Source organism: Chrysemys picta, chromosome 6 (genome assembly GCF_011386835.1).
Source record: "Chrysemys picta bellii isolate R12L10 chromosome 6, ASM1138683v2, whole genome shotgun sequence".
In the NCBI taxonomy this organism is placed as follows: Eukaryota; Metazoa; Chordata; order Testudines; family Emydidae; genus Chrysemys; species Chrysemys picta.
In genome coordinates, this window is record NC_088796.1 from 43,376,258 (window position 1) to 43,399,778 (window position 23,521).

General features: G+C 45.1%; 1 protein-coding gene across 2 annotated transcripts in view; it reads left to right on the forward strand.

Annotated features, from left to right (window-relative positions):
- The first annotated feature begins 459 nt into the window (after positions 1-459).
- Positions 460-23,521, forward strand: part of SERINC5 (serine incorporator 5) — a 68,651-nt gene continuing 45,589 nt past the window's right edge. The window contains exon 1 of one of the 2 annotated variants that reach the window (XM_005286422.5): positions 460-737. In XM_005286422.5, the coding sequence (XP_005286479.1) occupies positions 711-737 (27 nt within the window). In that variant the 5' untranslated portion in view covers positions 460-710. The remainder of the gene's footprint in view (positions 738-23,521) is intronic. The other variant, XR_010602183.1, reaches the window with a different exon arrangement.

Below are 23,521 nucleotides of genomic sequence, written 5' to 3' on the forward strand. Positions count from 1 at the left end.
CACCTAGACAAGGAACTAGAATCAGCTATTTTGAACCCTGATCGTTTGTTTTAGCCACTCACTCATTCTCCTCTGAGCCACTGGACTCTTGGGGTCGATGCTGCATGACCCGGGGCCAGCCCCACCGCATTTCTCTTCCTCAGTTTCCCCCACAGCAGAATGGGGATGAGAGGCCCCTCTCCCGTTCCCAGGGCTGTGGGGTCGATGCTGAGCTGGACAGCCCCGCTTTTGCACAAGCGCATCATCAGCCCTTCCCGTGGGGCACTCAGCCAAGGGAGACTTGGGCGCTTCCACACCCGCAGCCGCCAGCGCCTGCGGAACAGGGTTGACACGAGCTGGGAAAGGATTCGGAGCGCACCCAAAGGCGAGGGGGCAGCGCCCGGCCCGGCTTGGGAATGGCGTGGGGGGCTGGAGACGCGCTGCGGCGGAAAGCCAATGAGAGCCGCGCAGCAGCCTGACGACAGCGGAAGCTCTGACCAAGGGGCCGGGCTAAAGCCCTGTCCCGGCTGCCTGGAGCGAGGTGGGCGATAGCGACGCTGGGGACGCCTGTGTCCGAGCCAAGGCACGGGGGGACCGAGCGCTACCTCCCGGGCTGGCCGCTCCCGCAGAGCCTCGCCCGGGCCGTGTGAGGCGGCGCCCTCTGCTCGCTGGCTGCGGACGCTGTTGGGAGCTGAGCTGAGCCGAGCCGAGCCCCGCCGCCTGGAGCGGGGATGTCCGCGCCGTGCTGCGCGGGCCAGGTGAGCGCTGGCGGGGCGAGTCCGCTCCCCGGGGTGCCTGGGCGGGCAGCGAGGGAAGTCCTGTGGGGGCGGCTCCGCGTGGCTGTGGCTCGGGGTCGCTGCCCCCTTGGGGTTGCCTGTGTCGGGCGGGCAGCGCTCGCTCGTTCTCGGCCCCGCTCCCGGGTGCGGGGGGTCGGGGCCGGGTGACCCCGCGGTCAGGGGGAATCAGCCCGGGGTTCCGCCTGGCGTCAAACGAAACCAGAACCTCTTTCCCCCACCCCCCAGCTCCTAGGGCAGCAGGGGCGGCCCCGCCCGGCTGGCGACTCGCAAGGAAGCGGGACTGACCTGGGCTTGCAGGGTGGGCAGAACCGGGGCTAGGTATAAGCAGACTAAGCAATTGCTTAAGGTATTGAGCAGCCCAAGGGGAGGGGGGGCATTCGCTTTTTATTATAAGACAGTGCCTGTTTCCGTGTGTGTGTGTGTGGGATATTCTTGCTTAGGGTCTCCAGGCTAGCATTGGGCGGGGGGTTGTTGCTGAGGGGGTCCTGGCAATGCTGGGGGGCTCTGCCCAGCTGAGACTCCGACTAGGAGCCTGGTGCGGGCTCTAAGGGTCTGGCCGGGGGAGGCAAACTTGCACCGGAGTAGCTACGTTGGTGCAGATCCCCAGGGGTAACCCCCAAGGGAGCGCTGGTGCAGAATGGGGCGTACAGGTGCTACTCTGTAGGGGCCTCAGTACTTTGCCTCAACGGAAGGAACTGTGTTGTTCCTTGTTGATGTTGTTACTCTGGTTCAAGTTTCCCTAGCGTGCACACACCCTGGTGACGCTTGCACCTTAACTCTAGTAAGGCTGCGGCACAGTGGTGCCTAGATGACCAAGCAAGAGGGGAGATGTATGCATGGGCCAGAGTCTGATCTGTTACACAGGTGTAAATCAGGAGTAATTCCTAGATTTAGGGGGAGGAGTTCTACAATTATGCCACAGTGACTGAAACCAGAATACAGCCCAAAGTAAGTGAAGTGGACCAGCTAAGCTATGTCTTCACAGCCCCAAAGATGGGAAAAATCCACACCTCTGAGAGATGTAGCTATACTGACCTAGCCCCCTGAGTAGACAATGCTATGGTCACTCGAGGGGACATAGGTAGTGGACATAGTGAAGCGCTACAGCGGGCAGCTGCACCTTTTAAGTGTAGACCTGCCCAAAGGCACCTGTGTATTTTACTGCAAGGTCAGCACTATGCTCTGCATGTGGTGCCTTGTCTCCACTAGGATTTTACAGCACAATAGCTAACTAAATGAGCACTAATTAACCAGTAGTAAAACCACACCTTTTTTAACAATGAAAACAAAGCCTCGGTCAAATCCACAGTGGGTTTGGAAAACAAGGAGGGAAGTTTTAGCTGGACACTGAGATAAATAAGAAGTCAGTGAAGTTGTTTGTGGATGGGGGTGACTTTGTTCAAATCACAACAGAAGTTGGTCCAATAAAAGACACTACCTACCAGCAGATGCTCAAGTAGGGAGAGCATGGACTCTCCTTTAAGAGGCCCTAGAGGAGGAATCTGCAATAAAATAGCCACTTGCACCTGTTTGCTGAGTATTGGGCAGTCAGGACAGTGGAATGAGATTAAATGAGCTGTTTCTGAAACCCAGACTGGAAAGCATTTGCTGCTCTCTAAACCCAGACTGAGTGCTGAGACCAGTGCTTTTCTGCAAGGGAAGCCTGGGGCCTTGGGGGAAGCCAGCTTGCGGCAGCACCCCAGGGCAAGATAACAATTGAGAGCGATCCAGTGTGGGGTGCGCAGTTGGTGTCTTGCCCTATTTACTGTAGAATGCATCTTTGTGTGATCACTCTGTATGCTTGAATTACAAATACACTGTCTGATGGTGTTAATCTGGCTTGCTAAGAAACTCCACATTTTAAAAAATTGGTTAAAAAGCCAAAATACTAATATGTATGTAATATGTGCATGTGAATGGACAGCCTCTCAAGTTTCTTATTGTGGCTTTTATGCCATTAGGGGAGGAGTTTGGAAACTCTCTTCCTCCCAGGCCTCTGCCCCTCCTCAGTCAGTTCTGCTTTCAGAGAATGAAATGAGATAGTTGTGGAAAATTTTCCTTCACACTGGAGACATAGAGAAATCCCCATGAAAAGTAAAATGTACTGTCATTCAACACTTTCAGTCTGAGCAGTGCTGCTGTTCTGCTGTTCTACTTGCTATAAAATATGAAGGGACAAACTGATTCTCAAGGGAGATGTCTTTTGGTGTGTTAAACAATTTTTAAAATAACTTTCAGTACCTCTTTGACCTTATTAGAAAATAATATACAAAACGTAGTACCGTTGTGGTGGCTTTTGCTTTTAACTTAAGATGATTTTAAATTGGATTTCTTCACTCCTTTTAGTGCAGTTGGAAAATCTTGCGTTTATGAATTGTTAGCTATCAACATACGTTCTCAGCATTTATTCTCTGAAATTTCTGCTCTTCGATATGCATTTCTCCTGATAGGACAAGTTATCTTGTTCAGTTTTAAAATTCCTTATTAGCATAGTTGTAAAATGTGCATGGATGTATGTTTTAATAGGGGTGTCTCTGTTTATATAGTACTGTGTAAAACTGTCCCCATATTCAGGATTTTTAATAATATGCCTTTTTTCCATGGGTGCAGATGACTGGGGTCCCTGGCTAAACGTCAGCTATGTAATTGCATTCTGCCTTCCTAAAACTTTTAGAGTCATTGCAATCAGAGATAATAGCATCACCTTCTTTATCTGTTGAGTGCACAACATTTATATTGATGGAATGTTATGGCTTAGAACTTAAACACAAGAAGCTGTAGCTAGGAGTAATGGGATGTAAATTCAGAAATGGAAAACTTGGACTGAACATCAGGAAAAGCTATAGCCTGTGGAGTAATCTCCCAAGAGAAGTAGCGGAAGCAGCATCGCTTGGCACACTTAAAAGTAGACTGAGTAGTGAGTGTAAAATAGCAAATACTGCTCTGACAGGGAGATAGGCAAACATGGTGCAAATTGGCCTTTTTAAACTCTAGAATCTATGCTGCATTCTAAAAATAAACAGACATGCAATGGTGTGTCCCCCTCACTTTGTTTGTTGTGGGTCAAAGGGCTTGCCTATGTTAGGGATTGACCAGTGTAAAGTTGGGGTTGCACCAGTTGTGACTTTACCGAGTTTGAAGCTGAAGTAAGTCACACTGGTTCAGTGCATTTACTCTGGGATTTTGTATCAGTGTAGCTATACCTGTGCAAAAATCTGTAATGTGCACAAGCTCCAACAGGCAAAGTGTGTGTCTTATGAGAACACAGTGGATTTGTTGGGAAGGGATCAGATACACTCCTAGAATCCTGAAAGTAACCTTTCATTATGGGACAGTATTTAAGGTAGGACATTTTTTTAGGCCAGCCATGTTTATGTCCCTTAAATACTGATTGGCAAGAATGTTGTTGCATTGAGGAACTCCTTAGTCCCTTGTATTTCTCTCCTTTCCCTTACAGTTCCTGTCTTCTCAAGGCACTCGTATATTATGTACCTGCACTGAGTCTCTCTTCCCCACACCCCATTGCCAGAGGCACCATAATAGGATCAAGGTTTTAAAACAGTGTAGCAGCTCTCATTTTGTAGACCATGCAAAGTCTCCTGTTTTGGTGCTTACAAGGTTGGCCTGTATGACTCCAGTCAGCTCTCCATAGTCTTAAAAACAAAAACTGATCCAATAGTGGAGTGACTGTGAGCTGATTCCAGTTTGCAACTAGTATAACTGCTGTGAATACCTTTAGGGGTGTAGAGGGATAAAGGTGGTGACTGAATTGGATTTCCCCAAGCTGCTGTTCTCACTGACTCTTTAATACATATCTTGTCTTCATACTACAAAAGTTTACAGAACATAAACTATCTCCACGCTTTGAAACAATGATTTTAAGTACACCATGCTGGTGAGCCTGGAGGACTGTCTTTACAGCAGTGGTAGTGGTGGGAGTGCCACAGTAGATCAGCTCACAGCGTTCTATCCGCTGTCAGCTCACCATGCTCAGAGTAGGGCTAGACCCTATGGTGGCTAAAACTGGTGCCTGCTGGCATCTTGTCTGCACTAGCATGTCCACCCTTGAAGCTCTAATGGTGGTAGAGTAACCAATAGTGTAAGATGTGTGGTGCCTGACTGGCTCTGAAGACTAAATGTTAGTCTTCTTAAAGCCACTATTGATACTGTTAGTGGTAATGTGGTTAGATTTACTAGACTAGGATGGTAACTTAAATAAATACTGGTCTCCCACTGTGAAATCTGGTCTTTTGTGTGCTTTTACACTATACAGATTTCATGTGGGAGACCAGCGTTTCTCAAACTGGGGGCCCTGACCCAAAAGGGAGTTGCGGGGTGTGAGTGTCACAAGGTTATTTTAGGGGTTTGTGGTATTGCCACCCTTACTTCTGCGCTGCCTTCAGAGCTGGGTGACTGGAGAACAGCAGCTGGTGGCTGGGCACCCAGTTCTGTAGGCAGCGCCCCACCAGCAGCAGCGCAGAATTAAGGGTGGCTATACCATACCATGCCATCCTTACTTCTGCACTGCTGCTGCCCATCTCTGAAGACACAGTACCGCGCACCCCCCCCCACCATACAATAACCTTGCAAATCCCTCCCGTCTTTCCCCACACACACACACTCCCTTTTGACTCAGGATCTCTACAATTACAACACTGTGAAATTTCAGACTTAAATAGATGAAATTTACCATTTTTAAAATCCTATGTCTGAAATTGACCAAAATGGAACATGAATTTGGTAGGGCTCTCTATATATACATGTATATATTAAAAAAGCCTGCTTCCTTACTGTCTTTCTGAAGCTGTTTAACTGTCTGTAAAATAAGCTGAACATTTGGATTAGAAAAAGCCTCTCTCTTTATTGACCACCAGCATCAGCTCATTGCTCCAAAACTGCAACCAAGACCTGGTGTAATCACTTATCTCAAATAGTTCCTCAAAGTGTAAGATGTTGACAGAGGGCACTGAATCAGGCAGTGTTTGACCCAGAATGCGGAAAGCCTAGACATTCTTCAACTTCCACTTGATCATATTATTACCGGTTTTTGCCCCCTATGCTGTCGCTTGATTTAGAGTTCACCGATCTTTTTGTTTAAGGTCGGTGCCTGAGGGGAGTTGTTCTGAAGGAACCAGGTTCTCAAGAATCAGCATTTTTTTTTTCATTTTGTTACTCTGCAGCCTTCCATAATGGTATTTTTAGGGTAAGGAATTTTCAGAGGCAAAGCTCTTTCTGGATTCCATCTGTCACATGGTGGAAGTGTCCATGCAGTGGGTGTCTCAGAGTATTCATTTGTTTTTGTCTCTTTTCTTTGGAATGCATCCTGTCTTGTTGATGGTAATGCAGTCCCCATGAGGCAGCATACTGACAGTGTGTGAGTCAGTTTCAAAGTTCCTGTGATGATCCTACAGGACTGATTGTGTTCAATATTAATGTGTGAGTGGCTCGAGCGTAGAAAACAGTGTTCCACAACTGAAGAACACAAGGTGAGACTGTTTGCTTGGAGTGTTTTGGGGTCATCTCCCAGTTGGTATTGGCTGATTTCTAGGGAACACAGTTTTTCAAGTAGTGTCCTTATGGGTGCGCCACTTCAGGTATGCATGTACGCTATGTGCTTTTGATCAGAGATTTTCAGTAGTAGGGCCCTGCCTGTACTGAGGATATGTAGAGATGTGTGAGTGAACTGCCCTCAGGTCCTTCTCAACCACCACACAGCCTGAGATGGTGCCTTTAGCATGCCTACTTCTAGTTTTTCCTGAAGCTTGCCTTTACTGTAGCTTAGTGTAGTTTTTGTCTAGTTGGCTGTCATTATTGTTGGATAAGCCCCCCTTTTTTACCTTTGTTGGTTTTTACTATCAAACCCAACCCCTTTCCCCTGCCTTTTTTCTTGAGGGGCCTTCTGGTGTTGTCATTGCTTGTTATGCAGGGCTCCCCAAGCTTCATGCGCTGCCTTTCCTGCTGTTAGACCATCTTGGTTAGCCATGGTCGTTCTTGGTCCCTCTGTTCTTTAGGGGACATCCAAATACCATCCAAGGGTAAGATCTGTACTTCTTTTAAAAGCAGTTCCAGAAAGAACAGAGAAATTACATTTTGGCATGATGGAGTAAGTCCTGAGATCAGCTTCAGACCCGGCTCAGATGATCAGCCATAGGCTGCATTTAATGCCTCGTTGACTTTTGTATCCCAGTCACTGAGATCTTTGTGAGATAAGGGTGAAAGTACTGGCAAGGAAAGAGAAGTTCTGAGTCTCCCATCAGAGAGCCTTCTTCAATGAAATCTTGGTCACCCCAGGAGCCCTCAGGTCCCAGAATAGGTACCTTTGAAGCTCCAAGTGGTCCTGCTGTCAGGAACTTGTCAAAGACTTGGAGGAAATCAAAGAGCCGCTGTACCAAGTATGTTTCAGTACTGAAGCTGTTCTTGGTACTGATGGATCCAAGAACTCTGCTTCTTGGAAGCTGGTACCCTCTGCAGACCCCAAGCATTCTGACGCTTGAAGGCCAGTAACATCAGCCTCAGTATCCAAACTGGTATCCCCGTCTGGTATATCAGTGTGCCAGAAGTTGTCAACATCTTCAGTTCTGACATTGTCTGTTAGACACCTGCCTCTGAACCAATATGTGCCCTTAGTACTGATACCGGTGAAACAATCAACAACAATGGTACTGACCCCGATTTTTATGGAACCTCAGTTGACCTTGGCTCAGATACATTCAATACCACAAAAATTCAGATACTCCAGGGATCTTTTTGTGTCTGAAGAAGCAGAGTTTCCATTGCTAATGGATACAAAGTGCTTGTCAATACCAAGATCTACTGGATTACTGAGTCCATCTTTTTCCCTATTGCCTTCTACCTTTCTGTTAACTGCTGCACAGGGTAAACAACTACTTTACCTTAATTATCTGCCACACTCTTGGACTATGTTCAGGATGATTTTTGGGGATTCCCACATCTCTATTCAAGGATCTCCCATCTTATTATGGAGAAGACATCTCCTTGGTCACCTACCCTGAGAGGAAAGTGGCTTGGGAGAAAGAACTTTTGGGTCCCTCCTCATTGGTATGATCAATCCTGTATGCTCAGTATTATATTTACCATCATATTTGGAACCTGGACTCTTTGTTGCCAGCAGTTCTCAAGAGCTCCTGGCTATTTCCATGGGGAGCAGAGACAAAGACATTCTCCTGTTCCCTCTCTTCCTCCTCAGCAGCCTTAACCTCAGGAGGAAACTTTTGAGGAGCAAAATATCTCTACACATATTGCCAGATAATGCCTCTACCATCTTCTTTAGCTGACGATTTTAAACAGTTTCACATGCTGATGAAACATTGCTGATTTGCTCCAAATTTCTTTAGAAGAGGTCCAAGAGTCACAACATAAACTCTGTCGAATGTAAGATGTATAATTCTCTTCATGAATTGCATCACCAGTCAGTGAGGCTCTTTAGAAACCTGCTAAAACTAAACTGGTCTGCCATGGCATCACCTAGATATAAATTGGCAGACACAAATTCTAAGTTCTTATTCTCCCACCCACCACCAAATTCTTTAGTTGTGAACGTAGTCAATGAACGTGCCAGACAGCATCATGCAAAGTCTATGCCTTATGATAAAGACCCCAAACAACTTAATCTATTTTGTTGCAAGAGCTACTCTTCAGCAACCCTGTAATTCAGGATCACAGGTAAAAAAAATTATCAAGCTCTGATGGCAAAATGACAAATTACAGTAAATTAAACAGCTGTATCTCCCCGAGGAACACTGAAAACAGTTCAGAGCCACTATGGGTGAAGGTCAACACTTAGTGAGGATAACATGGCAAGCCTCCCTAGAGGCAGCCAGTTCTACAGCTTGATCCATCTCCACAGCTGTCGTCATGCATCAAGCATCTAAGCTGCAGCTGTCTGGTTTTCCCAGGGAGGCTCAAAATACTGTGGGAGGCCTCCCCTTTGATGGACTCAAACTTTTTTCAGTGTCTTCAGACATCCCTGTATACCTTAAAAGACTCAAGGGCCACACTCGGATCTCTTAGAATATGCACACCTCCAAATAAAAGATTTTAGTAGATCTCAAACCATGCAGAGATCCCAACGTGTCCAATTTCTAACTATCATAGATCCATAGAGTCAACTAGAAAGAGACCAAGGCATCAGAAGAAGAGATGCCCCTACCACAACCGTTACCATTGCCCAACTGTCATCCTCAGCTACTTCTGATGGTTTGGTCAAGGGCCAGGAACATCCTCACTTTGAGAATCTGCAGCTGCACCACCCTACCCATCTCCTATCTTTTTGGCAATCAGATTTTACATTTTTTGACTTGCCTGGGAACAGATTACTTCCGACAAATTGGGGTTTCAAAGATATAACATCGGGTTACTCCACCCATTTTACCTTCCTCCTGATTCCACTCCCCCACCCTGGCCTTTTTCAGGGGCCCATCTCATGAACCATTACAGAGACAGGAAGTTACCTCTGTCCTGTGTAAGAGCCATAGAACTAGTTCCAGTCCAGCACAGGGGGAAGGGTTTCTCTTCTAACTATTTTCTGGTTCCAAAAAAGAATAGGGGATGGAGACCAATATTAGATCGCAGGCTCTTGAATGCCTTTGTGAAATCACAGAAATTCAGAATGGTGACTCTCTCGCATCTATAATTCAATCATTAGATTTCAGGGATTGGTTTGTGGCCCTTGACTTTCAGGTTGTATATTTTCATGTTGCTCTTCACCTCTCTCACGAGAGATTTCTCCATTTTACAGTCAGAATCACATCTAATATTGAGTGCTTTCCTTCAACCTTTCCTCTGCCCCCAAGGGTATTCTCAAAGGTCATGATGGTGGTAGATACTCACCTATGTTTGGGGAATAATCATCTTCCCTAACCTTGACAATTGGAAGGGCTGGTTGTACAACAACATTTTCTCTGCAGTACAGATGAGTGTCCCTGTCTTCTTGTAGGCTAGGATTTCAGCTCAACATCAAAAAGTCCACTTAGAACATAAGAATGGCCATACTGGGTCAGAGCAAAGGTCCATCCAGCCCAGTATCCTGTCTACTGGCAGTGGCCAATGCCAGCTGCCCCAGAGGGAGTGAACCGAACAGGTAATGATCAAGTGATTTTTCTCCTGCCATCCATCTCCTTCCTCTGACAGAGGCTAGGGACACCATTCTTTAGCCATCCTGGCTAATAGCCATTAATGGACTTAACCTCCATGAATTTATCTAGTTCTCTTTTAAACCCTGTTATATTCCTAGCCTTCACAACCTCCTCAGGCAAGGAGTCCCACAAGTTGACTGTGCACTGTGTGAAGAAGAACTTCCTTTTATTTGTTTTAAACCTGCTGCCCATTAATTTCATTTGGTGGCCCCTAGTTCTTATATTATGGGAAGAAGTAAATAACCTTTCCTTATTCACTTTCTCCACACCACTCATGATTTTATATACCTCTATCATATCCCCCCTTAGTCTCCTCTTTTCCAAACCCCTAATCATTTTAGTTGCCCTTCTCTGAACTTTTTCTAATGCCAGTGTATCTTTTTTGAGATGAGGTGACCACATCTGTACGCAGTATTCAAGATGTGGGCATGCCATGGATTTATGTAAGGGCAATAAGATGTTCTCTATCCCTTTTTTAATGATTCCTAACATCCTGTTTGCTTTTTTTGACTGCTGCTGCACACTGCATTGACGTCTTTAGAGAACTATCCATGATGACTCCAAGATCTCTTTCCTGATTAGTTGTAGCTAAATTAGCCCCCATCATATTGTATGTATAGTTGGAGTTATTTTTTTCCAATGTGCATTACTTTACATTTATCCACATTAAATTTTGACCTCACTAGAACAAAGGGGCTTCTCTGAATGCCTTAACAGCCAGAGCTTACCTTCCTGTGGACGCGTATGACTTTAACAATACTGATAAGCCGCCAGATGTTGGCAAAATTGTTTCCAATTGCTGGGTCATATGGCGGACTGTACCTGTGTGACACAATGCACCAGGTTACACCTTCACTGCTTTTTAGGATGGTTCAGAACATTCTATATTCCAAAAAGGGGCAGCCTAGGCAAGCTAGTATCTGACCCTCGCCAAGTATTGAGCTCACTCAATTGTTGAAAGGACCCATTCAAGGTCTGTACAGGAGTTCCTTTCACCCAATCTCCTTCTACCATTACCATAACATTGGATACATCACTCTTGGGAAGGGGGAGTGTGCCTAGAGGGACACACCGTTCAAGGCAAATGGACCACTTCAGGAGTCTCTCTTCTGCACATCAACCTCCTTGAACTGAGGCTTGTCAGGAAAGCCTGTATCTACTTCTTTCCATTAATCAAGGGCACATCCATCAAGATCATGACTACGTGGCCTGCTGCATGTACTATCTCCTCAAGGAGAGGCAAGACCTTCTCTCCTTCCACCAATTTGTGCCAAAGCAATAAAGTTACATTAATCAGTCGGCTACTCTTCCACTATTGGCACTATTTTACCTATTTTTTTATCCTTTATTATTGACCATAATAATATGCCTTTTTATTCCCAAAAGTATAAGCTTCACTCTGCCTTCAGCATGGTGAAAGCATGTCTGCATAAAGAACTCAGGCTGAAGGCATGGTACCTGTAAGAGGGCTTTCCCTTCACCCCCCACCCTGGTTCTTGTCACACAGACAGAAAGCAGAAGACCAGAAGTCCAAAGTGCAGGCAATGCAATGTTTATTGGGGTTAGTTCAAAGCAAGCATATCCATAGCTCTACACGCTGGCAGAGTCTGTTTCCCAGTGTTCTGTTCCCAGCTCTGATGCTGCAAAGCATTTATTCCGTGACCCCCTTCCCAGCTCTGACGCCACAGAGCCTTGCCTGTGTCCCTGTTCCCCATTCCCACCTCCTCCTTCTTAGCAGGCCCAAATATACTTGCAGTGCATGCGCCTAGTCATACCCCTTACAACTTATGGTCAAGTTCCATTTTGGAGGGTCAAGAGTCGGGGTGGGGGGGAGGGTCTTCATTCCATCTCTTTTATATCCCATGGGAAGGGTAAGGAGTGAGGTTGTGTTCTGGCCAAGGCCAGGCCTTTCTTTAGCTTTTAGGTGTCTTATGCCTTCCCCGCCCCCGAATTTCCTTGCCCCTCCTCTTAAGCTAAGGTCAAGCAACCAGTTAGAGCCAGGTAGCCTTTCAGTGTATGCTCATATATTGCACTCCCACCATACCATGTAACACTTTAGTTCTGTCCCTTGTCTCTTCCCATTATACTAACAAACCCATCTGGCCAGGCAGAAGCAACACACACAGTGTCTTTGTCTTTTATTTACACATTAGTTTAAAAAAGTCAAACCCAAAATTCTATCTCCGGCTGACAAACAAGCCTATATACTAACAGTACTTCTCTATTTGCCTCTCACGTCTCCTTGTTTTGTTGGTTTTTGTTTGCTTTTCTATATTTCCATTAGAATATTGACACCCACCCTCTTGAGCTAGAGACATATTCCTTACTGATGTCTGTGGTTCATATCGAAGACTTTGTGCTAGTCATGGGAAAAATTACTGGGTTTAATTTCAAAATACCAGTAGTTAGTTTTGTTTAACTTTTGGCCTTAAGAATGGAGAACAAATTCTCCTAGGACAGTATATATTAATGTTACTTTGTTTCAAGACCAAGGGATACCAAACATCCATTTGGTGTTGCCTATCTAAATAACTGTGTTCTGATTTCTCAGAACAAAAATCCTGTTGTTAGCCATTACAATGGCATGCTGTCAAACTTTTAACAGTCATGCCTCAGTATTTCTAACTCTGACTCAAAATTAATAACAATAAGACATCTAGTATTAATTAACTGCGCTGCGTGACATGTATCCTTGCCAAGTGGATACTGGAATCCCACTCTGAAAATATTTCAGTTTACAAAATATAATCTCTACAACTGATCCAAAACAGGAAACTTCCAAACTTGTTTAAATTGAGCATAACCCTCATTCTTGTAATGCATTTATAACAGGAATGAAGTCTGGTGGTGGTTGTTTGTTTTTGTTTCTTTTTGTTTTTTAGAATTTTGTTAGTTCTTTTTAGTAGATGTCCCCCTTCCTCCTCCCTGGAAGGTAATGGAGGATATAGTCTATACAAGAATTTCACAATAGAGGGTTGCTTTTGATTATATAAAAACATCTGTTTAAATTTACAGGAAACAGGATTTTACAGTTGGCTTTTCTTCTGTAGTTTGTCTCATGAGAGTAAAGTTGAGCTCATGTTTGAGGAAAAGCAGCTGATTGTGGAAAATCTTGATTAAAATGGATAGTTTTTTCCAGTGTTAAATGAATGCAAATTGAATATGAAATGATTTAGATGACAATACTATGTAGTGATTAGGTAATTGGTGAGAATATAATACAATGTCTTGTCAAAAATTTCCATTTGGATCCTATGTAATTATTGATATTTAAAATCCTGTGAAGCCAACTTTACAGGTCTAGCTGTCAAATTATGTAAGCTGCTTCCTCAATCAATACCACTCAATCATATCTTGTGATAAAGTGCAATAAGACCTGTCCTTAATGGAATATCAGATTTATACTATACCCAGTACTGCCTGAGTATGGTATACTATATCAGATTTATACTATATTCAGTTCTGATTCATTTTCACTCTCAGTTAAAATGAATCAGATCTCAAAATCAATTTTTTTGTGCTGGTTTTTTAAAATCTATATATCTTTTTGGATTGTCTTCTGGCTTTTCAATTCCTCCTCCCTATCCGCAACGTGTGGATGACAGTCCAAGGTTGAAAATTCAACCTTGGATACATACAAAATGTGTGCACAAAAATGCAGGCCCTGGCTCTTCTGGGCCCCAACTCTCTCCCCTCTTCTCCCCACAGCTTTTGGCTTCCCTGGGTCCCCACTGTCTGCCTTCCTAACTCCACCAGCAAGCCCTCCACTTCCTCTAGCCCCAATTGTCTGTCAGGCTCCAGTAGCTTGCTCTCTGTATCTAGCTTGCAGGGGTTTCCCCTGGGCCCTTCTCCATTAACTCCTCCTTTTGGCACTGTGATGGCAGAGGGAATTAGACTGCTGCAGCCAACCTCAGGGAAGGGGTTATGCTGAGCCTGCTCCAGAACTCTGACCTGTTGGCGCCCACTGGGGTGCCCTGTGATAATGCATAAAACTCAGGGCCGGCTCTAGGCACCAGCAAAACAAGCTGGTGCTTGGGGCGTCACATTTTTAGGGGCGGCATGGCCGGCGCCAGAATGCCGCTCCTGCCGCCCCTAAAAATGTGCCCCGGCCGCCCTAGCTCACCCCCGCTGCTGCTGCCACGGCGCACGAAACAGCTGATTCGCGTGCCGCTACTCGCCCTCCTTCCCAGCCTCTCAAGCCTGGGAGGGAGTGGGGGAGCAGCAGCACACGAATCAGCTGTTTCGTGTGCCGCAGCGGCTCGGGGTCTCCCCCTCCCTCCCAGGCTCTCGAACCTGGGAGGGAGGGGGAGATCCCGAGCAGCCACGGCGCAGGTGCCGCTTCTCCCCCTCCCTCCTAGGCTTGAGAGCCTGGGGGGAGGAGGCAGGGCTGGGGATTTGGGGAAGGGGCGGAGTTGAGGCGGGGCTGGGGATGGGGTAATTAAAGAATGGGGGGGGGGAAGGGGTGGCCAAAATTGTTTTTGCTTTGGGCGGCAAAAATCCTAGAGCCAGCCCTGATAGAGCTGCTATGGTTGTCTGCTAAATAAGTGTAAGTGGTAGAGTGGCCTCTAGCTGCTGGAGGGGAGAACCTTGCAGCTTAGGCAGGATTCCTGCACTGCCTGTGTTGTCTTACAAGATCCTCCCCAAATTTGCCCTTGAATGTTGGCAACTCTTTTTACTACACAGGGTTGCTACCTGGCCAGTTTTTAACTGGTCTGGCTGGTTTTTGTAGTGCCTTGCCTATTGCCAGTGGCAATTTGCCATTTTTTTTTTAATTTTTTAATTTTTTTTGTCATGGCACCAATGTTCCCTCTGTAAACTGCAGCCAGCATATAACTTCCAGTGCACACAAGTCACGTGGCTTGAAGTGGAGCGTGGTTGGCACAATACCCAGGTGCCACTCTGTAGGCCAGGCCCTCAACCTGCCAAACCCATGGCAGGTACTCACAGTGCGTGACGGACCTGAGGCTTGCCCTTATGGGGAGAGAGAAGGTGGTGGAGAAGGCAGGGGCTGCTGGGATGGCATGGTAATGGGGGCTTACTCAAGGGCTGGGGCTCCTGGGAGGGGGGTGAGTGTGGAAGCTCATGGGAATGTAACAGGCAAAAAGGCCATGAGCCACCCCTAAGTCCCCACCTGCACTACTGCCTGCATGGGAGGGAATGAGGAGGGTCAAGCTGGTGGGGACCTGGGGAGCAGGTCAGTGGCTGGTTTCTCTGCATTTCAGAGCTGGCAACCCTACTACCACAATATTTAAGAGACCTTGTCCTTTGGAGATGGTCTCCATATAAGAAATGCTTGTTCCACAGCTGTACTGCACTTGGAGACACTGCCAGCCTGAACTAGTTAGTTTAAAAAGGAGTGAAAATTCATTTTAACTCCATCACTGCTTACCACCTCTCTGTCACCTGGTAGATTTTTGTGGCTTTCCAGTCCTTTCCCCTGCTCTCTTGTTGTTTCAATCGTTAGTAAGAGATTGAACTAGTTATACAGGGCAAATGGCAAAATCCAGTTGTCACAGTTTCAGGGTAACTGCACCTTTATCTCTACCCCTACCCCTCCAGCCTTCATAGTCTAGTCCAGGATTGCCCAGTCAGGTTTCCAGATATCTGTGGGTAGGGACCTTTATTCCACTGCCTTACACTGCAATATCTCCAGCAAGCCAGTCTGCCTGAAGGCCAGTACTTGACTTTCACTCTTGGGGCTATGACCCTATTGCCAGCAGTTACATGGTACCACACAGCCCCTTCTGGGCAACGACATATACTCTTAAGATAAAAGCATTACAGAGAAAACATATAAAAAACAATAAACATTCTTATTAATGTGCTAAAAGTTTACCAGGAGTCACCCATCAGTCTTATGGGGCCCAAGTAGGCCTAGTCTTTCCAACTCTTCCGCCAAGGGTTGGGTCCCCCTTGGACAGAAGGTCCTGTCTGTTTACTGGATCAGAAAGAAAGCCAGTGTCAATTTAAACTCAGACTTTCTATGCCCAAAGTCCTTTCTTTAGGTCTCTAGACAGCCCAGTTTGAACCAGTGTAGGCAAGCTTCCCCAGGGGGTGGTACCTCTCTGGAGGTGTTTAAATCTAAGTTATTCACCTTTATCACCCCCACTGTTTTTTGGTTCCTGGAGGAGCTGTGATAACCCTGCCATCTGGAATTGCATACAATCCCTGGCCCACAGTGCTACAGAAACTTAACATAATATGGTCCCAAAGATATTGTGTGGGTTTATAATTCAGGCTAAGATTTTGTCATGGATATTTTTAATAAAAGTCCGGGACAGGTCATGGACTTCCGTTAATTTTTCATTATTGCCCGTGACCTGTCCATGAATTTTATTAAAAATATCCATGACTAAATGGGGAGCCTGGGCAGCTGTGGGCAGGCTGGGAGCTCTAGGGGCCCCCACCACTAATGGGGGCTTGGAGCTCTAGGGGTCCCCCTCTGTTGGCGGCTAGGAGCTCCAAGGGTCCCCCCTGCTACTTGCTGCGAGCTCCGGGCATACCCTGCAGCTCCCAGCCAGCGCTGGCTGAAGTCACAGATTCTATGACTTCCATGACTAAATCACAGCCTTAATTATAATATCTGTCACAGGAGTAGATAGTGCTGTTAAATACACAGAATAAACTAGAGAAAAAGAGAACCTGTTTCTTTAGTTTGTCTCTTCCAATTATCATGACTTTGGAGCTACTTGCAACAATAGTAGGTTAAACAAATCCATGTTTATATTATTTTTAAGTTAGTGGTTTCCCTTTAATACAAAGATGTCAAGATTATCCTTTTTCTAGAAATATGTAGCTAGTCAGAAGATATTCTTCATTCCTATAGCTCTCTAATCTTGCTGTTTAGATTGCTTTATTGTTTAATCTGTTTACACTTCTTCCCCAACCCTGTTATGAAGTGGCTACTTAGTGACATTCCAATTTTGGAACAGCCAGTCTGTCTCACTTTCAGAATAAGTATTGCATAAGAACAGGGCTAGTACAATTAAAAGGCAAGGAAACCCTATGATGGGAATGGAAGCAGGTGCAAACCTTACTTGTATTGGCTTAGGTGAGTCTCAGTAATGAAGAGATTCTCCCATCAGGAGGGAGATGATGTGCTGGTACGCTACTGCAAGATGTATTAGCATAGGGAAAGTATTATGATTTACTGGGTGAGATACTATATGGGTAGCAAATCTCTAATAAATTTCAGGACTCCTTTGAAACAGGTGGTTAACATGGTAATTAACCATTTGAAGACCACCACACTCTTAAATTATTTCCATGTTAATTTTATATCTGAAGAATTAATGGCATTTTCATTCGTCTCAAACACCACAAGAAATTTAACATATTTTGACATGCTAATAATTGCTTATGTAATAATACCATCAGAACACCGTACAAATGCTAACTCCTACTTTCAACACCCTGGTACAGGAGATAAATATTGTCCTCATTTTATAGATGGGGAAACAGATATGAGGATTTAGACAAAGACTCTCAAAAATGGGGTCCTTAAATTACGCTTCTAAATTAGCCATAGCATTTACAATCCTCACTTCATGCACATTTTTGAAAATATTACCTTTATGATTTGCCCAAGGCAACACAGTAAATCAGTTTTGATGCGGAGATTAAAACTTTTACTTGAAAAGGAATCCTTGCATATAGAAGGGTTTTAGCAGAAACTTGTACACTTTGTTGCATTTAGGCAGCCTTTGTTTAAGATAAAACTACTGAATCACAAGCATACTGCCATTTTATTGTTCCCACAGAACTAAAGCTTTTTACTGTGTAAAATACTAGTAGTTATTAAACTGAAGTGTAAGAATGCATTGGAAAAGAATCGGAGATTGTTAGGGATTGCATTTCTTACAGCACCATTTGTTTTGAAAAACTTGATCTAAGTACATTATTTTGAAGGGCCATCTAGAACCAATAGTCTGGTATGACCACTAACTTTATGATACATCAGTGTTGTCAGTATATGGAAGCTTTCAGAAACTAGACATCCCACATGCACAAATAATGTTTATAAATATGTGGTGAGGTGTTTCACACGCTGAAAATGGCAGCAAGATAAATCTAAAAGCTGATAAGTAGTTGGTCAAAATTTTTCACATTAAATTTTTGTTTAAACACAAATGGCTTTTCCCTAAAACCAAAACTTTTTGTGAAAATGATTGACAATATCACAATTTTCCAGAACATTATTTACTGTTATAATCAAAATTTTAAAGAATTTTTTCCAAAATCATTATTGAATTTTTTCTTTTCATGAAAATACTGATTTCAGTAGGAAAACTGTTTTTTCCCCTCCATATTTTGTTTAACAAGCAAAACATTAAAAATTGGTCTATTTTTTAAGTCCTGCAAAATGGAAATAACTTTGCTTTTTTTGCTAAATGCTTTTTGACCAGCTATAGTGAGAATAACCTAAATTAGAGGCCTTTCACTGATTTGGGCTATTACTTACACTATTTATTTTCAAGTGCACTGTAAGTTGAGAAAGGGTTAACTTTTACTCTGGATTTCTGGTTTCCTGGCTTTTGTCAGTTTATATGAAAGCTTTAACACTAGCTTAAAAAAAATTTTTTTTAAAGGCCTGGTGAACTCAATGCAAAAAATTCCTTTTAAAGACCAAACATATTCATGGAGAAGGATACTGTCTATTTACTCAAAACTAAAGCAGCTGTTCCAGCTAACTGTGGTTAAAGCAGTATGTAGACTTTATTTGTACTGTTTTCTTGTTCCTATGCTTTATATATTGTTCAGGCAATTATTTTAGAAAAATCTAAATTATAGATTTTTCTTATTTCTGCTGATATGTAATGCATGGTAATCTGTTATCCTGTTTGTACATTTCCCAATTTTGAACATTAGGGTTAAATTGGAGAACGTTCACTGAAAGGAGTGATGGTTTTGAAGCTAAAAACTAAATTATTTCCACTCACTTGGTTATTTTTTCAAAAGTGTTTGTACTATAATTCCTCCTCACAAATATCCTAGCAGTTATTCACCCCACTCCTGTATTTGAGACAAAAGTAGATAATGACCATCTTGTATAGTGCCTAAGGATCCCGAAGTTTTCAACTTAATGAACTAGAAGAGTTCTTTATCATCCCAAATGGCCTGTTCTACAGATTGAGTGAGACTTGACATCCCTAAAGACTCAAGTGTGAAGAAATTTGCCTTGCAACATTCTGAGTGGGGAATTAAAAATGTTTAAATCTGAACTGCTGCAGAGTTGGATGCAGCAGGATGCTAGGGACAGTTTTCTTAGGCTGGGTGTATGGTCCATTAGAGTTCTGGTGAATTTTTTGGATACTTTCTTAGAGTGAGCATAGAAGGCAGAGAGAAATAATCTAAAACTTGAACAATATGCACATCTTCCTTTACTAAAGTGCCATCTCATATGTCCTCAGGGTCCTCTTATTTCCCGTTTGTCCTCATGACTACTTCACCCCTCCTGTGTCCTATGTAGAGACTTCTTCCAGCAACTCAGGGTATGTCTATGCTGCACCGTAAACCCTGGGTTAGTAGAATAGACATTAGCAGACCCTGAGTTTATTAACCTAGGGTTTGAGCATCTACACTTTATTCCTATTCCTAATCCTAGGTTAGGAATTATTGAACAGTGGGTCCCAATTTTCTGCTCCAGTGTCTACAATGCAATATGCAGGCTTGAGCCCCATCACCTATATCCTAGACTTCCTAATGCCATTCCAAAATGAGGCTGCTCTAACCTTTTTGTGGTGCAGTGTGAGAAAACTTGACTGTCCAGAGGACGAAGAAAGTTGGCCTGTGGGATACTTTTGACAGAGTCTCAAAGCACTAGTCCAGTGGGGTAGTGTCTACACTGCAAAGCAATAGATCCCAGCTTGACTCCGGCTCGGACCCTCCAATTCTGTGGGGTCCTGGGACCCTGGGTCCAAGCTCTGGGTTAGCACAATTATTGTGTAGCTAGAAGGGGGGTTAGGCTTTAGCCTGAGTTCAAACCCTGGGCTTACACTGCAGTGTAGACATACTCTGTGGTTCCCTTACCTCTCCCAGTTAGCTGCCTCTCTTAGCAGAAGCCCATTTGATCTGAACAGTTTAGAGCAGTGGTTTTCAAACTTTTTTTTTTTCCCCCCTGAGGACCCAGTTGAAGAAAATTGTTGATGCCTGCAACCCAATGGAGCTGGGGATGAGGGGTGTGGGAGGGGCTCAGGGAAGGGGGTTGGGGTGCAGGAGAGGGTCAGGGATTTGGGGTGGGGATGAGGGGTTTGGGGTGCAGGAGGGGCTCTGGGCTGGGGCAGGGCATTGGGGCACGGGGTTGGGGTGCAGACTTACTTCTGGCGGCTCCTGGTCAGTGGCGCAGCTGGGGTGTAGAGGCAGGCTTCCTGCCTGTCCTGGCACCGTGGACCGCGCTGCCCCCCAGAAGTGGTCAGCAGCAGGTCTGGCTCCTAGGCGAAGGTATGCAAGCGGCTCTGCGCGGCTCTTGCCTGCAGGCGCCACCCCGCCCCCCAGTTCCCATTGGCCAGTGCTCAGGGCAGGACCCCCTGCCTAGAAGCCGGACCCGCTGCTGTCCGCTTCCGGGGCGTAGTGCGGTGTCAGAACAGGTAGGTACTAGCCTGCCTTAGCTGGGCAGCACCACCGATCTGAAAGTAAATATAAAATCACTGGTGATAAAATTTGCAGATGATGCAAAGATTGGTGGAGTTGTAAATAATGCTGAGGACAAGGCAGTGATGCACAGCAATCTGGATCACTTGGTAAGCTCGGCCAATTCCAACAAAATGTGTTTTTAATACAGCCAAATGCAAGTTAGACATCAAGGAATGCAGGCCATACATACAAACTGAGGGACAGTATTCAGTGACTCTCTGAAAAGGATTTAGGTGTCACAGTGGACAAGAAATACAACATGCACTTCCAGTGAAATGCAGTGGCAAAAAGGGCTGATATGACCTTTGGACGTGTAAACAAGGAATTTTATATCTGTATACAGTGTTGGTGAGACTGATACTGGAATATTGTGTACAGTTCTGGTGTCAACATTTTAAAAAGACTGTTGAAAAACTGGACAGGGTGCAGAAAAGATGATTTGAGGACTGGAGGAAATGCCTTACAAGGAGACTTAAAAGAGCTCAATCTGTTTAGCTTATCGAAAAGATTGAGAGGTGACTTGATTAGTGTATAAGTATCTTCAAGGAGAGAAAATACAAGGTATTAAAGGGCTCTTTAGTTTAGCAGAGAAAGGCATAACAAGAACCAATGGCTGGAAGCTGAATCCCAACAAATTCAAATTTAGAAATAAGGCACAATTTTATTTTTTTATTTATTTTTTTAAATGGTGAGGGTGATTATCCACTGGAATAAACTACCAAGAGTGGTGGTAGCTTCTCCTTCTCTTGATGTTTTCAGATCAAGACTGGTTGTCTTTTTGGAAGATGTGCTTTAGCTAAACACAAGTTATTGGGCACCATACAGGGGTAACTGTGTGAAATTTAATGACCTGTGACAGACTAGCTGATCTAAGGTTCTCTTTTGGCCTTCAACTCTATGAATCTATGCCAGATAGTTACATTTACAGTTAAACAGTTGTGGTAACTAAGTCCGAAATATTCTCAGCAGCAGTTCAGCTCTGTGGCTAACCTCTGCTGTGACTAGAGTTTAACCATAGTTAAATAGGGTTACTATACATCCTCTTTTTCCCGGACATGTCTGGCTTTTCGGCACTCAAACCCCCGTCCGGGGGGAATTGCCAAAAAGCCGAACATGTCCGGGGAAAATGGCGGCTCTGCTCCTCCCCTGACTCTTCGGCCCTGTTTAAGAGCCAAGCGCTACGGGTTCTGGGCAGCCCCCATACCTCCGGACCCTGCGCCGCCGGAGCCCGGGAGGGGAAGTGCCCGGTTGGGGGCGCAGGGTCCGGAGGCAAGGGGGCTGCCCGAAGCCCAAGCGCTACCGGCTTCACGGTTTGCCGGGCAGCCTCCAGACCCTGCGCCCCTGGCTGGGCGCTTCCCCTCCTGGGCTCTAGCTGCGCTGCGCAAGCGCCGGCTGTGGGCGCAGGGTCTGGGGGCTGCCCGGCAAACGGTGAAGCCGGTAGTGTTCGGGCAGCCCTTTCCCCGTGGCTGGGAGTGGGAGGGAGGAGGGGGCGGAATTGGGGCTGGGGGTGGGGGAAATGGGCGGGGCCAGGGCCCGTGGAGGGTCCTTTTTTTTTTTTTTTTTTTTTATTTAATAGATATGGTAACCCTATAGTTAAGGATAAAAGTCATAGACAGGTCACAGGCTTCTGTGAATTTTTGTTTATTGCCTGCAACCTGTCCATGACTTTTACTAAAAATAACTGACAATCTTAGTCTAAACATAGTTTATCCTCAGCCCTGTTTCAGTTGGCACCATTGCTGAAATAGTGCTACCTCCCGCTGAGTACTGCACAGGATCTTTTCAGGGGGAATAAGGCAAAACGCCACATTTATTAGTAATACATGTATTCATTAACACTGTATCATATGCAAATAATATATTACACTTACACACACACACACACACACACACACACTCCGTCTTGTTGTTACCAATTAGTTGCTCCCCTTAACTTCACTGGCCAGGTGAGTTAGATGGGGGAGGGGGTGGAGCCGGGCTTCTGCTGATCCGGATCGATGCTCCCATGTTGACAAGACGAGACCCGGGGTCCTCTGCAAGACACCTCACTTTTATAGCAGCTTTCCTCTTACGCAAATCTATACCAGATTCAAACTCTGTGTCTGTGTCCATTGGTCCTTTGTGCTGCTTTCTTTTGAGTGTTGTCCCAATGCTGCAAAGAGGGTGTTTCCAAAAGAAGGTGCTTGCTTCTAACCCCCCCCCCCCCTCCCCGAGGCCGTCGGTATGTCTGCTTGTCTTTAATGAGCCCACTTGACATGTTTTATTGTCCTTGGGTCTGACTCCCAGCCCCTCTCCAACAGTTGAGGCTGTCTGGAGGTGCAGCCTTCCATGCCTTCCTCATTCACACCTCATTCAACAGGGCAATTGATTAAGGGGGGGGGGGAGAGCTCTTGTTCTACTGCTAGCAAAAAGAAATTTTCCTTCTATCTTATTCTATCCTTAGGGGCTATAATATTCTACCAAGGGCAATGCAAAGTTTCTAAATGAGGCTTTGATACAAAGTCCCATGAAAACAGAGGTCACACGTGACCCACAAGGTTATATGAAGAGGCACAATGTAAAGTCATATGAAAATTATTAGAGATTTATCTACAGCTGTATATGCTGCCTTAAGGAGAAAGCTATCTTCTGCCGCAGCACAATCCTAGGACGTTGTGCAGGACAGTCGCCTGGTGCTGGTTTTGAAAATGCAAATTACTGGCAGGCATGCCGCAGCAGTAGGTGAACGGGCACACCCAGGCCATGTTTGTATGTGTGACTTGCCACACATTTAAAACTGACTTCAGAAAAATACATCCAGTTCATACACAGGGAGGCAGGAGGGGTGGATCCACAGCTATGCATTAAAATAGATTGCAAATCACCTTAATTTTATACCCATCACAGAATATCTTGGTTTAAGCGGCACAGTCAGCTATGAATATTAAGGGGGGGAAGTGTTAAAAAGCTAGTTGAGAC